Consider the following 17576-nt stretch of genomic DNA (forward strand, 5'->3'; position numbering starts at 1 on the left):
TACCGCGGCACCGCCGGGCCAGAGTTTGACACCCATGCTTTAAACGAATAATTATTTAGCCGAAGCCCCGTTTCAGCCACACTAAACTATCGTTTAAGGTTCCCCTTAAACGATTTTTTTTACACGTGTACGTGCGCCGTGTATTTCTTGAATCTCGGGCTCTTAGCTTTGTATGGACTCATTGATCGTTTACAAAGTGAGTTCGGAGAGGAAGTGACGTCAGAAAGAACGCACCATAGCGGTTTCGTAACTCGGAGGTGAAATATGGCTTAGTGTAAACGGGGCCTTAGAGTTGTATCGGCTAATCTGTTGTCATTTGACCAAACAAAATCTACCATTCAAGTGTGAAAAGCATCCCCCAAATCAAAAAATATATACTTTCCATTTAATTTGGAAAACATGTCGAAAATAGTAAATAACCACATGAAAAAAGTACAATATAAGAATGCATTTCCGGAGTGAGCTTCTGTTTTTTATTTTGCTTTGTACAAACATGCTGTAAATATAAGTGGCGTCATTCCATTTTTTATAAAGTGCCTGCCAGATTGTTTCACACCAAAACTGGACTCATGTAGACAAAACAAACACAGCAGGCCTTTTATTTTGATGACCAAGATTGTTTTTTTTATGCACAATAGAAGCTACTGTAAAGTACTGTACATGTACTACAGTGAAGGGAAGACAACAAAAGGTTTACAGGAATAGAATAGTTTATCTAGTACACCTTTTATACCAGTGTCATTTCTGAAAAGTAAATTATTTTTTATTTAGTTTTTTGTACTAGTCTTTTAACTATTTCTATTTATCCACTTTTTCTAATTGGCCATGACATGTTGTTTTTTTAATGGTGCTTTTTGGACCACAATTACACATTACTGTAGTAGTAAATCTGATAAAGACGTGCGATATCAAATAACCTCATTAAAACACTTGAAATATTTCTATGAGAGGGATTGTCGCTAACAAGGATCCACCCTAGGACCCACAGTAGTATTTTAGATTAAATTGAAATGAGAGGAACATCATTACATAAATGTTTGATCTTTTTCTTTTGTTCTGGCAACAAAAAGCGCCATTGCGGTGACATACCTCACACAAGTGTGACATTTGGCATCATTTTTATGTCACATTAGCCTTTAAGAGTTGACTCTATCAAATATGTTTGCAGATTAGTATGATAACCATTTATTTAAATCCTAAATCGTCACTTTTACAGCTCTCATATTTACAAGTCAACAAATGTATTATTTATTTTACTATTTGCATCACAACTTTTACGTGTCTCCATCCACATTTCTTGGCAATATGTACATTAACATCAAGCTAGAAGTTCATAATGTTAGTTAATATTTGGGTTTATACCTAATGACTGACTGTAAACTAGCTAGAAATATTACCAATTATATGCTTGACTCTTTTTAAAAAATAAAAAAAATGCTTGATTAAAAGGAGAATGCAATGACAGCTAAATAAAAATAAGGAAAATAACTTCGGTGTATTGTAGATTTTAAAGTAGTTTTTTTTTCTAAATTGTTTTATATTTTAGATTTTTATTTTGAGAAAAGCTGAATGTCAACAGTTGATCTAGATGGGATCGCTGTAGAAATATGTAGCTCGCTCTCTCTTTACTGACCACACTTGAGCATTGTCTGAGTACTGTAAATATGTGCATTTTGAAGCTGATGAGAAACGCATAAAAAAACACGACAGTTTGAAAAAATGAAATGAGACCAGTCGACCTAAGAGGGCTTTTTAAAAATGTTTGGCATCTCTGTTTTGTGTTTTTCTTCTGACAATGTAGCTTGTAAAAGATGATATAAATGTCCACTGTTTGTCATACATTTCACAAATAAATGTCTGGATTTTCACATGGGTTCCTTTTTGTTACTGTGCCATTTTTAGTCATCTACTAGTATATTTTGAAGATACTTTTTTTGTTTGGCCCTGAGCATATTCTAAAAATAAATGTATTATATATATAATAAATCTAAACATCAGACATGGAATTGATTAGCTAGACTCTCGACTCTATTGACAAAATCTTTTCGATGAGGAAAAGAGGTTCTGGGGAGCCTGGCTGCCCTGATGAAACATTGCTGCGGGGTATTTGAGAGATTCCTGGGACAAATGGAGAATCATGTGCCTCTCAGTCCTTTCCATCGAGGACGTGGAAGACATCTACCTATTTGGAACCATGATCGCTTGGCATTGCTCTGGTGTATCATAAAATTCGTAAGACGATGGCAGCCACCCAAGGAGCCCAAAGGCTGTTCGTCGCAATGGACGATTTCTGAACTGAATGGCAAGATGGATCACATCATGGAGAAGCTTGCTGTAAAGGAAGGATTGGATATGAGGGCCAGCATGGACGTATAGAACAGGCAAGCCATTGTAATGCCTGCTTGAGAAAACATGTCTTGTACATGTTAAAGAATAGACAATAATAAAGCATCCTGAATTATCATTATTTATCAAATATATTGTTTGGTGTTACACATATTAGCTTTGTCATCCGTGAAAAAAGTAATATTTAGTTTCGCATTAGCGTTGGATTGGTAATAACATCTTTAATGTACAAAATGTATCAAAGTTTGCCCACCGAAACGTTGAATTTTTTAGTACGCAGCCTTTGGGGGGAAAAGTTTCTATTTTTACTTTACAAAGTCTTTTTTAAAGGAAGAACGGATGATGGCTTTTGTTACATCTGCGGATATCAAAATGGGGATTAGCTGCCAAAGACGAAGCATCTTGTTGGTTAATATTTCCCCTTTTCAGGTAAGGTACAAATCCATCCATTTGTTCTTGGACAAGTGAGTGCTTGCTGGATTATTATGTTTCTGTTTTAAGTACAATTTAAAATCAGGGCAGTCATAAAAAAAAACAAGTGTGATTAATCACACATAATTATTGCATTCATGCAGAATAATCACACAATTTATTTTGACTGTATGCTCCTTTACTTAAATGTGGATGGTTACCTGAAAGGCTGAGGGTTGTTATACACTCGGTGATTCTGTCTTTTTAAATGCATATCCTTTGTTTAATTTCACCTATACACTATTTTAACTAAGTACATAAAAGCACCGAATGGCAGAAGTTGACCCTAGGATTTCTTATGGCAATTTTTTCCAAGATTTTTCAGTTTGCAAGGCACAAAGGGATGAAAAAACTGTCATGTGATAATGTTTGATATTCAAAGACATAAAAACTACCACTATAAAGATTCTGAGACATTCAGAGGCAGAGTTAAATACTTCATTTTTTTAACAGAGTGGTTTTTACTTTCACTTTAAACTAAAAACTGTACCTAAGGTCAGGGGTTCTTAACCATTTTTAACCCAGGGCCCACTCAAATATTAACAATGTATTTGTAGTCTTACTTTTGATTTTAATCCTATTCAATAATTATGTCTAACTTACAGTTTACAACCTTGTCAAATGATTTGAAACCATGTGTTTATTAATTATTAGTTAATTATTATTTAACACAAAAACCTTAGGCTTAGGTCAGGCTGATTAGGGAAAAACATTGACATACATTTACGTTGTACTAAAATAAATACGTTAATATTAAACATGTTTTAGAAATAAACTGTCAATGGTAGCCTCACCACTTAAGTCATAATTTCTGCGCTTAAGAAACCTATAATTTCAGCTCCAGACTTCTTCTGTTTGGTTGAAGTTTTTGTTACTGCCACAAATGGTGGAAAAGTGTATTGCAACTGAGTGCTGCTGCTCTGCATACGGACCACAGCTGAGAAACCGTTATTTTTTGGTGGCCCTCTATTAGGTGCCGGCCCTGTGGTTATGAAACACTGCCTTAGGTGACGTACTGTAGATTTTTGAGGCCCCCGAGTGTTACAAACACAAAAGATCATCAACAAAATTAACAGGTAAACCAATTCCTTGTGCAGTATCTTGTAAGAATGTGCAATATTACTAAGAACTATAGCTGCCATAGACCATGGATAAAAAAGTAAACACTATTATGACTTAAGTATGTTGCTTTATGATCTACAAGAAATTGGGGGGGGAAAAACATTATAAGCAGAAAATATAATTAAATTATTTCAAACTTTATTTGGCTACATAACGCTACTGTTTTGGTTGCTATATTGACTTAACAACTTGGGACTATCACATTGAAAACAAAGCGACGATTATGAATAAAGTCACAACACAACAATACAGCACCTAATATTGGAGGAGCCAGTCAGCATCCATTATAATCTTTAACTGAAGACAGAACATGCATTAATATTCACAGTCATGTGTGCCACGTTTCTGTAGCAGCGTAAAATACAGGATATACTAACAATAACGTTCATACCTAAAAATGTAGAAAGTGCTTTTAGGTCATGTCAGCACAGCTTTTTCAGTCAACATAAAAAAGTGAGTGCACAGCTCACATTTCAGCAGGAATCTTACCAATGCAACGTGGCTTTAAATTAGAGTAGTCAGTGCACAGCTTGTACAACAGTATGTGGATGGCAACATGAGAGAGTACAGCTCACAGTGGGGATGTCCAAGTTGAAAAGGTGTCAATAGTCGCAAGGATCATGCTCACAACTAGAATTAATTTTTCCCCAATGAACCGCAGCTCCTCCGTGCAAGCACCACTCGTGCACCCCCCAACCGTGACACTATCACCACCGTGCTTGACCGTGTGTATGCAAGCTACAATTATCTTGCTACTCACTTATGTCGCCAGTTACAATACTGTACACTGACTACTCCTAAAGTACAGTCGTTCCTCGCCACATCGCGCTTCAAATATTGCTGCTTCACCACATTGCAGATTTTTTAAAGGATTCATATGTAATCATTTCATGTCAAGTCATCATCAAATGGCCCTGATATGTCAAAATGCATTAATAAATCATGTTCTTTTTGAAAACCTTTATAACTGGTATCAGTAGTAGGTCGGGATATGCTCTTTTCAAAATTAGATTTACAGCCCCGAAATCTTGTTATTGTTTGCTTTTCGATGTCCCGCCCTCCACCGTGGGTTCCGGTGACGTCATCAAGCTGAATGGCAGCTTAAAGTAACATCTCCCTCGTGAGAAAAGTTATTTCGCCCCGTTAGACCGTAAAAAGCCAAATTTTCAGATAATCTCTGAACAAACAAAAGGGGCAAGAATGGGGAAAACCAGAGGAAATCGAGGAAATATTGTTGCAGAGCCTGTAAATGAGGAAAGCTCTGTGTCCGCGAACAGCTCACCTGTAAAGCTACAAGATGGCGGTGCTAATGCTAACCCTCGCTCAAAGGAGACGGACGCCGAAGGTTCAGTCCAAGTTCTGGAGAAGATTCAGGACTTTCGAAAAGACATAAAAGAACAGCTGAACCATATTAAATCCGAGCTCACCAACATTAAACAACAAATAACAGACACAGAGAAGCGAATTGAGAAGGTGGAGGACCGGATTCAAAACGTGCAGTATATGTTGAACAACATGATAAAAGTCATTCATCAGCAAGAAAACAAACTACTCGACTATGAAGGGAGATCCCGATGCGAGAACTTGAGGATATACAATGTTCCCGAAGGAGCCGAGGGACCGTCCATGCCAGAGTTTGTGGAAAAACTACTGCGGGACATGTTGGAGATCCCCGCAACTACGCAACTCGACATTGAAAGGGCGCACCGCGCGCTGGCGCCAAGACCCGCCGGAGACAGAGAAGACAAGCCGCGGTCAATAAGTCAAATCCCGCCGCTACATAATGAAAAAAGAGGTCATGCGCAAAGCCTGGGGAAAGAATAAGATTTTTCGGGATATGCTCTTCTCAAAATTAGATTTACAGCCCCGAAATCTTGTTATTGTTTGCATTTTGATGTCCCGCCCTCCACCGTTTGACCAATTAGAAAGTCCGTGAGTGTGTCACATCCAGGTTGCCAGTTACGCACCACCATCTTCGTCTGGCTACTGCCACTGGTAAAGTTACTAAACATGTCAGACCTTAGTAAATTTAAAAGGCGTTGTTATGATTCTCAACTTATTCATGACAAAACGAAGATTTGTATCGGGGAAGTCTTTGAAATAAGAAGACGATTAAAGGCGGAGAAGATTTTATCATCTCACGCCAAACTTGCTAATATCCTCCTTGATAGGCAAGTCAGGCATTTACGTTTTCTTATTACTTGTAATGAATGGAAATGGACATTTCGTATGTAAACTTTATTGAGCGATACAGTCTGCGATTTTGTCGAACAAAGCTAGTATGTTCGTCCAACGAATGCTTAGTGTGAACGTGCTTAGCTCCTAGTGTATTGCTTAGCATGCTAGCCCGGTCAATGACATACAGTATATGCCCGTTAGCCTGTATGTTGGTGTGTATTCGAACTGACGGGCAAAATATTTTTTCGACAAATAAAACCTACGTGGATATGGGTAGTGCCAGTGCCTATTTCGTTCTCAATATGCTGACACACTGAGGAAATGGGTTCCAACATTAGCACGGCTGTCATCATGGCAATGTGAAAGGTATGGAGACAGCCAAATCACATGATAAAATATTTCCTCATTCGTGCAGCCTATAGGCATACCTTGGTAAAATGTCTCCTTTAGGCTGCTACGCATGCTCTACTTACTTTCACCAGTATAACCATTGCTAGCGTTGGTTGTAGTTTGTTTTAGTCTTTGTTTTCTGATGGCACTGACAATAACCATATGATTGCCATTTGTTGTGATATTGTACGCAGGCATGACGTGCTTCTTCCTGAAAATCGCTTAATTTCTGTGTAAAATGTGTTGGTTAGTGATTTGTTATTGACAAAACGCTTGTCTATTCAGCTATTATGCTCCCAGCACCTTAACCTCTGGTAAGAGGCAGTGGAAGTTTGAAGTTCCTTGGAGTAGCCCAGTCGATCGAGCTGGATTCAGCTGCATATCTGGCAACCTCAGTCAGGGAGAGTGGGAGGGCACTACAGAATTTTGACGGGGATTTTAGTACAATTTCTGGCCACATTATTACATATGGCACCCTTAAATATACCGTGTGTGTATTTATCTACAGTATATATCTGTGTGTGAATGTGTCTGAATGTGTGTGTGTGAATGTGTCTGAATGTGTGTGTGTGAATGGGTGAATGTGGAAATAGTGTCAAAGCGCTTTGAGTTCCTTAGAAAGGTAGAAAAGCGCTATACAAGTACAACCCATTTACCATTTATCATATATTTATATATTGTATATCCATATACAGTATATACCGTATTTTTCGGACTACAAGTCGCAGTTTTTTTCATAGTTTGGCCTGGTGTGCGACTTATACTCAGGAGCGACTTATATGTGAAATTATTAACACAATACCATAAAATATCAAATAATATTATTTAGCTCATTCACGTTAGAGACTAGACGTATAAGATTTCATGGGATTTAGCGATTAGGAGTGACAGATTGTTTGGTAAATGTATAGCATGTTCTATATGTTATAGTTATTTGAATGACTCTTACCATAATATGTTACGTTAACATACCAGGCACCTTCTCAGTTGGTTATTTATGCCTCATATAACGTACACTTATTCAGCCTGTTGTTCACTATTCTTCATTTATTTTAAATTGCCTTTCAAATGTCTATTCTTGGTGTTGGGTTTTATAAAATAAATTTCCCCAAAAAATGCGACTTATACTCCAGTGTGACTTGTATATGTTTTTTTCCTTCTTTATTATGCATTTTCGGCCGGTGCGACTTATACTCCGGAGCGACTTGTACTCTGAAAAATACGGTACACATAAGTGTATACAGTATATACATGTTTATGTGTATGTATGTATAGCAAAGCATATTGTCAAGACTATAAAAATGGGACCCATAACCTCCCTGCTTGGCACTCAGCAACAAAGGGTTGGAGTTGGGGGTTAAATCACCAAAATGATTCCCGGGCGCGGTGCCGCTGCTGCCCACTGCTCCCCAAGGGGATGGGACAAATGCAGAGGACAAATTTCACCACATCTAGTGTGTGTGTGACAATCATTGGTACTTTAATCTTTAATCTTAATCTTAAATGTGTTTAGTCCGAAATTAAGCATTTTCAAGCATAAAAATGACGAAATAAACTAAAAATATCAATAATACAGTAGTATTTTCCACTAGCGGAGACTAAACCAATCAGATCACGCTGCTCAGTATCGTGGCCACTGATTGGCTCAGCCTCAGGAAGCATTACTATGTTGAATTAAGAGCGTTACGGTGACTAAGGTGTATTATTTCATGTCTAAAGGGCTCTCATAATGTTGAAAAATATATTTAGAAGGTCGTAAAGAGGTTTTCTAATCCTCTAGCTGTGAAAATATTTGATTTGTTATAATTAGTGCGGTGGTAGAGGGGTTGTGCGTCTGCCTCACAATACGAAGGTCCTGAGTTCAATCCCAGGCTCGGGATCTTTCTGTGTGGAGTTTGCATGTTCTTTCCGTGACTGCGTGGGTTCCTTCCGGGTACTCCGGCTTCCTCCCACCTCCAAAAACATGCACCTGGGGATAGGTTGATTGGCAACACTAAATTGGCCCTAGTGTGTGAATGTTGTCTGTATTAGTGTTGGCCCTGTGATGAGGTGGCGACTTGTCCAAGGTGCACCCCGCCTTCCGCCCGAATGCAGCTGAGATAGGCTCCAGCGACCCTGAAAGGGACAAGCGGTAGAAAATGGATGGATGGATGGATAATTAATAATTCCTATTCGGCGGAAATTCATATATTGCGCTCACCAATTAACAGTGATAAACGAGGGACGACTGTATATCCAAGTTATTGATCCTTAAAAATATATACAGTAAAAACGGTGCCTGCTAAAATGTGAGACTCACTTTTTTGAAATACTGTACTCCTAACGTGCTCCTGTCTATTTAATGGGAGTGATCTTGTCAAGTCCTGGCCAGGCGGGGATGTAGCAGCGAGGCAAGGTACCCTCCATGAGCCTCTCCATCCACAAACCCAAGCCGTCCAGCTTGTGGTGGATCTGTAGGGTGGGAGTGCTGCGAGAGCGGGCCGACTTGCGTGCAGGGTGATCGTCGCGCGACGCCGACCTAGACCGCCGCACCGACGAAGTCGTCCCGTTGTCCTCCAAAGCCTTGTTGGCCGGGTCTTCCCCGGTGTAGACGGGCTTAAAGATGCAAAAGTACTTTCTGTTGCCGTTGAGCGCCAACACGTAGCCGGTGTAGTCCATCTTGTGGTTTCCGCCGCCATCGTCCTCGCTGGCGTCGATTTGCACGCCGTCCTGCACGCTTTCTAGCAGCGTGCTCATCCACTCGCTGTGCTTGTCCGTATTCAGGAAGGAGAAATGCAGCGTCAGGCTTCTAAAAGATATTTCAAAGAATGACACTTGTCAAAAAACATTCTGGGCTGTGAAACATTTTCCTTCTCTCTTGTGCCACTAAATGTGTAATGAAAGTGTGGACGTTCCGCTTTAATTCCCTGATAAACAGCCCTGAAACACCAACACTTAAAATTAGAGTTTTTTTAACGTGACCCAAATATAAGAATGTATTTTTATTCTATCTTATATTCCGGGTTGAGAGACCAACCGGTACGGCCAAACGACTTCTCCCCCAAGTCAGTAAGAGCTTTTCTTTTGTCACTCACACATTGACCAGTGACTCAGCGACAACCTCTTGAAAAAAGTGTCTCAAAGGTTATTAGTCCCCACATCTGCGGTCCCCTCTGAGGTTTCTCATTGTGCCCATTGGGTTGAGTTTTTTCTTGCCCTGATGTGGGATCTGAGCCAAGGATGTCATTGAGGCTTGTGCAGCCCTTTGAGACATTTGTGATTAAGGGCTATATAGGTAAAGTTAAAGTACCACTGATAGTCACACACACACTAGGTGTGGTAAAATTATCCTCTGCATTTCCCCATCCCCTTGTTCCACCCCCTGGGAGGCGAGGGTAGCAGTGAGCAGCAGTGGCGGCCGCGCTCGGGAATCATTTTGGTGATTCAACCCCCAACTCCAACCCTTGATGCTGAGTGCCAAGCAGGGAGGTAATGGGTCCCACTTTTTTTTTTTCTTTGGTATGACTCGGCCTGGGGTTTGAACTTACAACCTACCGATCTCAGGGCGGACAACTTTGATTGATTAATAGTTATGGTGTTGATTTCACTGATAATTTTAGTCATTTTTCCCTGATGAAAAACGAGAATGTAAGTTTTTAAAAGTGCATGTTGACAGAAATTAAATCCAATCTTATATAATTTAGTCGGGTTTTTAGTAGAGACAAGTCACCGTGAAGATCCATTTAGAACTACTGTCTTTGGAGAGGATTTTTTCCAAAAATGTTTTATTCAGGTCAATACAATTTATTATTTTGTCTTCAATCCATCCAATGTACACACTTAAACTTAAGTTAGTAGGAATGTAAATCTTACCAGAACTCACGATTCAATTCTGATTCTTGCGGTGACAATTTGATTTAGAATCGATTCTCAATTCAACACGATTCTTCCAATATATAATTTGTCTAAAAATTTAAATAACCCCTTTCAAAACAAGGTACAGGTTGGCTGGCTCTTGCCGTATGACTTATACAAGCAGTGAATGTGCAGCGATGTCCTCAAGAACGTCTTTCAAAAAATATATTCTTCTTCTTTTTTAAAACATCTTAGTCTTACAAGGGAACTGTACTTTTTTGGATTGATTGATTGATTGATTGATTGAAACTTTTATTAGTAGATTGCACAGTTCAGTACATATTCCGTACAATTGACCACTAAATGGTAACATCCGAATAAGTTCTTCAACTTGTTTAAGTCGGGGTCCACGTAAATCAATTCATGGTACAAATATATACTATCATCATAATATAGTCACCACACAAGTTAGTCATCAGAGTATATACATTGAATTATTTACAATCCAAGGGGTGGGATGAGGAGGGTTTGGTTGCTATCAGCACTTCAGTCATCAACAATTGCATCATCAGAGAAATGGACATTGAAACAGTGTAGGTCTGACTTGGTAGGATATGTGCAGCGAGCAGTGAACATAGTGAGTTCAGATAGCATAAGAACAAGTATATACATTAGAAATACATTTGATTATTTACATTTGGTTATTTACAATCCGGGGAGGTGGGATGTGGAGGGGGGAGGAGGGGGGAGGGTGTTAGTCAGGGGTTGAAGTTGCCTGGTGTTGTTTTAGTGCGGTTTTGAAGCAGGATAGAGATGCACTTTCTTTTACACCTGTTGGGAGTGCATTCCATATTGATGTGGCATAGAAGGAGAATGAGTTAAGACCTTTGATAGACCTTTGTTACCATGTAATGGTGCTTATCATTCACAATTGTTATGTGAGACAATAACACATACATTTTTCTTTTTTGTGTGTATTCTAAACTGTAAAATACGGCTCGTACGAGACGGTTAACAATGTAGCTAATGAGAGTCATTTATTGTGCCCATGAAGCCCTCTGAAAACATCCAAAAAACACCAACAATACTCCATTTACATGTGGTGACCTGCATATTAACCATGTATTAGCGATATTGTTATTATAAGAGCTAACGCAGAGGAACTACTTTTAGCGGTTCCTTAATCACAGAGTGATTAAGGAAGTTGCTGAAAGTTTGTGCGAGAATATAAATAATGCCTCCCAGTTTTATAGTAGAATGTTGTGGTCATAAACTAAAAAATTGGTCAACTTTGAAATTCAATTTAGACCTGAAGACGCAACAAGATGCTTGTTTGCTGCCACCTTTTTTTTTTTTTACCCGAGTAAGGATTATGATAAATTCATCATTTAATCGGGGAACACAAGTCATGTGCTGAAAGATATAAACATCCCATTAGTCAGCATCCTGGTGAGAGCAGAAGTTGTATAATAAGTGATTGTTTTATTATCAGGCATGTGATTTTTCCGTCTAAAGTCGGAATTCCGTCTTTTTTAATCTCAGGGGAAAAAAAAAAAAAAATCTCACGTTTTTCCGTCTTTTTCCGACCCTAAATCAAGATTCGAGACGTAGTTTATATTACGCCGTAGTTTATATTACGCCGTAGTTGATTGGTCGATATGTTCCTTGTGACCAATCAGGACATCTGTTATGAATGATGACGTTAATAACGTCATCATTCATAATAGTTATTACCGCCATTGTCCATATGTAAACGATGTCGGTTCTTGAGAGAAAGGACGCTTTACGAGTAAAAGAAATTGATAAACATGTCAAAAATAAGTTTCGATGGGACTGGATGGAAAGGGAAATCACGGATACTGTTGGGAAGAAGGAAGTTACGACTTTGTTCGGTGATTTTATTCGGAAAATCGATCGTCCCGGAAAAGTTTTGTGCACGTGGTGTCATGATAATATTGACTATGGATCACAAGGTTTCAAGCCTTTGGAAGTACATGCGAAACGCCAAAAACATATGAAACAACTTGAAGCAAGGAAAACAAACTTTTCACTAGCTGGTACTTTTGGATGTCAACCGAAAGTGACATCGAGAGGAAAGATCCACCCACAACCCACTTCAGTTGCAGACAGGGTTGTTAATAATGAGGTAAGCTAAAAAAATATTTGCTTGCGAAATACGCATGTTTGTTTTAAATATTAACCAATTATTGCTCTGCGAAATATAAATGGGTTTTTCTAAAAATAAAAAGCCACGTGAAAATATATTATGAAATTACAGAAATTCAAAGAGTCGCATTATTGATTCCAGTTAACAATTTATTTGAAATAAATTTGCATGTAATACTATTTTGTAATATTAAGTTCTTATGTAGTCTCTTGAAACTATTGTCAGTGGTGTAACAATCTTGTAGGTAAATATTTTCACACTTGTTTCATGCAATATGTCAGTGTCCTCACATTATTATTATTTCCTATTTTCAAATATGAGTAAACAATACTAAACATGTTTAATTATTTTCATAAATGCATATCCTATTTTGGCGAAAAGAATGAAATGTTTACATTTGGTATTTTGTTATATTTATCCAAAAATCCAAAAAAGAAGCTACAAAAGCAGAGACCAAAAGGAAAATGCAGGCTGCTCAGAAATTTGCAAGGAAGGCTCATGTTAGGGCTCTCTGAGAAAGCTAATGTGTGAAGTGAACTGAAGTAATGTGGTAATACTGTAAATAAACTGTAGATAATAACACTGATCAATGTGACACCTGTGGATGTGAAATGAACACAAGATGTAAATATTAGTGACTAAATACTGTTGGGACTGAACCATGTACAGTGATTCATTATTATAATTGGGTTATGTATGTTCTATTAATGATGTTTTCATGTCTTTAAACACTAAAATATTTTCTTCAAATGGTGCTGTCTTTGTTAATTTTAGCATGTTAAATTGGTGAAAAACCCGGAGCTTCGGGGGGCGTTGCCTGGACCTGGCTGGGGGCCTTCGTCCCCCAGACCCCCGAAAATGTTTTCAGTCTTTTTCATTGTGGTCAAATCACATGCCTGTATTATGTTCGTACGTAAGAGCCAGAAAAGTGTGTATAGGGTCACGAGGTGTGTGTGTGTGTGTGTATTCACGACCAGGCTGGTCACTACAAAAGGGCCATTTTTACCTGCACTCAAGGTGGTGAGAGGAGACAGTTGAGCTGGGTAGCCATCATTTTTGTTAAACGCTTCATTGGATGCTTTGGACTCCGCAATTACACGCTGTCTCTCGACCAACTTATCAGGTTTATGATTGTGAACTATGCCCTTGTGAAACCATTCACAATGTTGCATTCAAGAACTGCGTGTGCTTTACTGGCCAAACAGGAAGTGCGTCAGACAAGTACCAAAGCCATGCTTTTACTTTCAAGTGACAGGCTGTTTTGGAGTCCCTAGATCGTAGTTTATGATAAATGATAAATGGGTTATACTTGTATAGCGCTTTTCTACCTTCAAGGTACTCAAAGCGCTTTGACAGTATTTCCACATTCACCCATTCACACACACATTCACACACTGATGGCGGGAGCTGCCATGCAAGGCGCTAACCAGCAAGGGTGAAGTGTCTTGCCCAAGGACACAACGGACGTGACTAGGATGGTAGAAGGTGGGGATTGAACCCCAGTAACCAGCAACCCTCCGATTGCTAGCACGGCCACTCTACCAACTTCGCCACGCCGTCCCCCAGTTTGTATTTCTTGTTTAGCACTTAGCAATAGTGCCGCTCGTTGGATCTGCTTATCACTCAACTTCTAAAACTTGCAACTCATCTTTTGTATATTCAGGCTCAAAAGTATGAAGTTCTGGATCGTCAATTGTCCCAAAGTGGTCGTCGTTGGCTCTCATGAAGTCTGCCATGAGTAGTAGTGTTGTTGAAGGAAATGGCGAACTTTACGTTGCGTTTGTGAAAATAATGTGCCACTGTAAGCTTAAAATGAGCAAAATACGTAAATATTACATGTTATTATGAATGTGCCTGTTACTACACTGGATATATACTTAGTGTGTATATAAAGTGTTAATGGAGGTTTTTAAATGGCTTTTTAGGCAGAATAGATCGAATCCTCTTTACCTGCATTGTGAGCTACAGTCGTGGTCAAAAGTTGACATACACTTGTAAAGAACATAATGTCATGGCTGTCTTGAGTTTACAATCATTTCTACAACTCTTATTTTTTTGTGATAGAGTGATTGGAGCACATACTTGTTGGTCACAAAAAACATTCATGAAGTTTGGTTCTTTTATGAATTTATAATGGGTCTACTGAAAATGTGACCAAATCTGCTGAATCAAGGTTTTAGAATGGCCTTCTCAAAGTCCTGACTTAGACGTGTGAACAATGCTGAAGAAACGAGTCCATGTCAGAAAACCAACAAATTTAGCTGAACTGCACCAATTTTGTCAAGAGGAGTGGTCAAAAATTCAAACAGAAGCTTGTGGATGGCTACCAAAAGCGCCTTATTGCAGTGAAACTTGCCAAGGGACATGTAAGCAAATATTAACATTGCTGTATGTATACTTTTGACCCAGCAGATTTGGTCACATTTTCAGTAGACCCATAATAAATTCATAAAAGAACCAAACTTCATGAATGTTTTTTGTGACCAACACGTATGTGCTCCAATCACTCTATCACAAAAAAATAAGAGTTGTAGAAAGTATTGGAAACTCAAGACAGCCATGACATTATGTTCTTTACAAGTGTATGTACACTTTTGACCACGTCTGTACCTATTGCTAGCTTTTATTTAGTTAAAAAAAATTCGTCTCACGTTGGGATTATGAATGATAGGCAAAATTACAAAAAAAGTACAGTCTCCCCTTTAAAACATTTTTCTAGCTATCTTTTATAATTATGAATTAATTTAGAATTGGAATACCGTGGATGCGAATCGATTTTTTAGCATCCATATAAGTTACCCTCTAAAGCAGGGGTGCACATTACGTCGATCGCGGAAGGTGTGTCAGTCGATCGCCAGCCAGGCATTAAAAAAATAGACCTAAAAATTAGCGATCATTAATCTTCACTTAGACGTCACTTTTGTCACTTGATTGATTAAGTACGGACAAGAAGGCAAGAAACACTTTTTATTTCAACAGACTGCCATCAAAACTCTAAAGACCGACTGCACAGTTCCTATTTTCACAATAAAAGCGCTGCTTCATCCTGCCTGCGCTAACAAAATAATGCCGCCAATGTATTTCTTGTAAAGTGTATGAAAAGGAGTATGGAAGCTGGACAAATAAGATGCCAAAAACCAATGTGGTATTGGACAGAAAGCACAACTTTTTTTCTCCTCCATTTGAAAATGCGGACGTTATCAGCACTACTGTCTGATTCCAATCAATTAAAGTCATCAGAATCAGGTAATACACCAACTTATATTCTTGTCTTCATGAAAGTAAAGAATCTAGATGTGTTATACATGCTTATATTACCATTATACACCTTTAACTTGTTAACAAAAACGTATATTTCATAAATAAATCAATATAAATGATATATATGAATGAGGTAGATCCCCTCGACTTGGTCAATTGAAAAGTATGTGTGTGCACCCTTGCTCTAAAGTAACTTTTCTGACATTTTTCCATACTATAAGTTCAAGTTATGTTATCAAACATCGTAACCCAAAAGTTCTCCAAGAGCGTATGAATGCTAAAAGTGGTATTGTCAAGTAAGAGCTGTCACTTACCCTGTGAACGAGTACACCTCTTTGGCAAACTTGCTGAGCAGGATGTTTTTGGAGGCATCAGTGAGCACCAGCACGATGTTCATGTGTCCTGGGCGCAGCCTCACTAGATTACTTATGTAGGTGATGTCTGTCAACTCCGTCACCTCCACAAAACTCTTCTTGGGCGGCCGACTAAGATTTAAAATGCTAAAAATCATCATCCTGCACGCTAAATTTCCTTTATTTCTTACCTTGTTGCATTCCCCGGCGACACATTTTCCGTTTTAGGTCCATCTTTCGCTTTTGGCCGTTTGTCGTCACTTGAGTCGCTAGACGCACAAAACGAACATTAGTGATTGTTCATGGAGAGGAAGAGAGTCAAAGCAAAAGTTCACCTGAATGCTTGGATGACCACAGTTCCAAATAGGATGAACAAGGCCGAGAAGATGAGAGACAGGAGGGGCATCATCTCGCGCCTGCAAATCACCAAAGACTGAAATCACTTCCATCTTGAACGGCATCTTCTAGACCAGGGGTGTCAAACGTACGGCCCGCGAACAGGTTTTATCCGGCCCGCGAGATGAGTTTGCCAAGTATTAAAATGATCGTTTTAGGTGTTTTTCGAGGGAAACTGCTGTTCTCAATGTGTCCACTGGATGTCACAATAGCAATTCTGTTTGGCAAGCAAACGGTTTATACCGAGGCCAAGCAAGAGGTACACAGTACAGGGTGACTGTGGCCAATGTTCCCTCTAATTTTGCATGTGTGTGAGCAAACGCACAAACTCCCTGAGCATTCAGTGGAGCACATGTGAGCAACATCAGACGTGCACTCTGTCGCCACACCAGCGTCACACCTGTCCCAAACCTGACATCATAACAATTTAAATGTTTTATTAAAATAATTTTCTGATATAAGTGATTTTGCCCTCTTACAATGACAATAACAAAAAAATATGTTTTTCATGACCTATGTGCTAGTATTGTATGTCTGGCTGCGGGTCCTGCCTTTAAAAGAAATGTTACCCCTTTCAGAGATTACATTTAGTTCCTGTAACTATCTGTCTGTAAAATACATATTTTTATTAGCATTTATGAAATCTATTGACAATATTTCATGAATAATATCCTTAGATTAACATCCTTAATAAATGGCAGTAAAATAAGCACACATCTGATTGACGAGTCAGAGTGTTACAACCTGGGATTTACACATTGTGTGGCGTTGGGGTTGTCCGACTTTTTGTGTGGCCATAAACGCAGCACTGGCTAAGTGCCATGAGTGCGTGTGTCGGTGCAGGTGAGACAGAGCGAGCGGCTTCTGTTGATATGACGGAGGACAAAGTTGGTTTAAGCCTGGTTTGTATGGCAGAAAATGACCAGTTTTTCTAGATAAAAGTTTTTTTACTCATGTTTTTGGTGTGGTTTTTGCTCAATAAAGTGATTGATGGAATTCCTGTCCGTAAAATGTCTCGACAGACGATAATTGAACTGTGTTGACAAAGATTGTTTCAT

General features: G+C 38.9%; 2 protein-coding genes across 5 annotated transcripts in view; one reads left to right on the forward strand and one right to left on the reverse strand.

Annotated features, from left to right (window-relative positions):
* casp9 (caspase 9, apoptosis-related cysteine peptidase) overlaps positions 1 to 17576 on the forward strand; it is a 55043-nt gene that overhangs the window by 4257 nt on the left and 33210 nt on the right. The window lies entirely within an intron of this gene.
* The window catches only part of LOC133654254 (dnaJ homolog subfamily C member 16-like), a 29898-nt gene continuing 12760 nt past the window's right edge, over positions 439 to 17576 (reverse strand). For 2 of the 4 annotated variants that reach the window (XM_062054479.1, XM_062054477.1), the window contains 4 exons: positions 16458 to 16538; positions 16314 to 16391; positions 16084 to 16254; positions 439 to 9295 (listed from right to left, as the gene is read on the reverse strand). In XM_062054479.1, the coding sequence (XP_061910463.1) occupies positions 8842 to 9295; positions 16084 to 16254; positions 16314 to 16391; positions 16458 to 16538 (784 nt within the window). In that variant the 3' untranslated portion in view covers positions 439 to 8841. The remainder of the gene's footprint in view (positions 9296 to 16083; positions 16255 to 16313; positions 16392 to 16457; positions 16539 to 17576) is intronic. The other 2 variants (XR_009826866.1, XM_062054478.1) reach the window with 2 other exon arrangements.

Source organism: Entelurus aequoreus, linkage group LG07, assembly GCF_033978785.1.
Source record: "Entelurus aequoreus isolate RoL-2023_Sb linkage group LG07, RoL_Eaeq_v1.1, whole genome shotgun sequence".
In the NCBI taxonomy this organism is placed as follows: Eukaryota; Metazoa; Chordata; class Actinopteri; order Syngnathiformes; family Syngnathidae; genus Entelurus; species Entelurus aequoreus.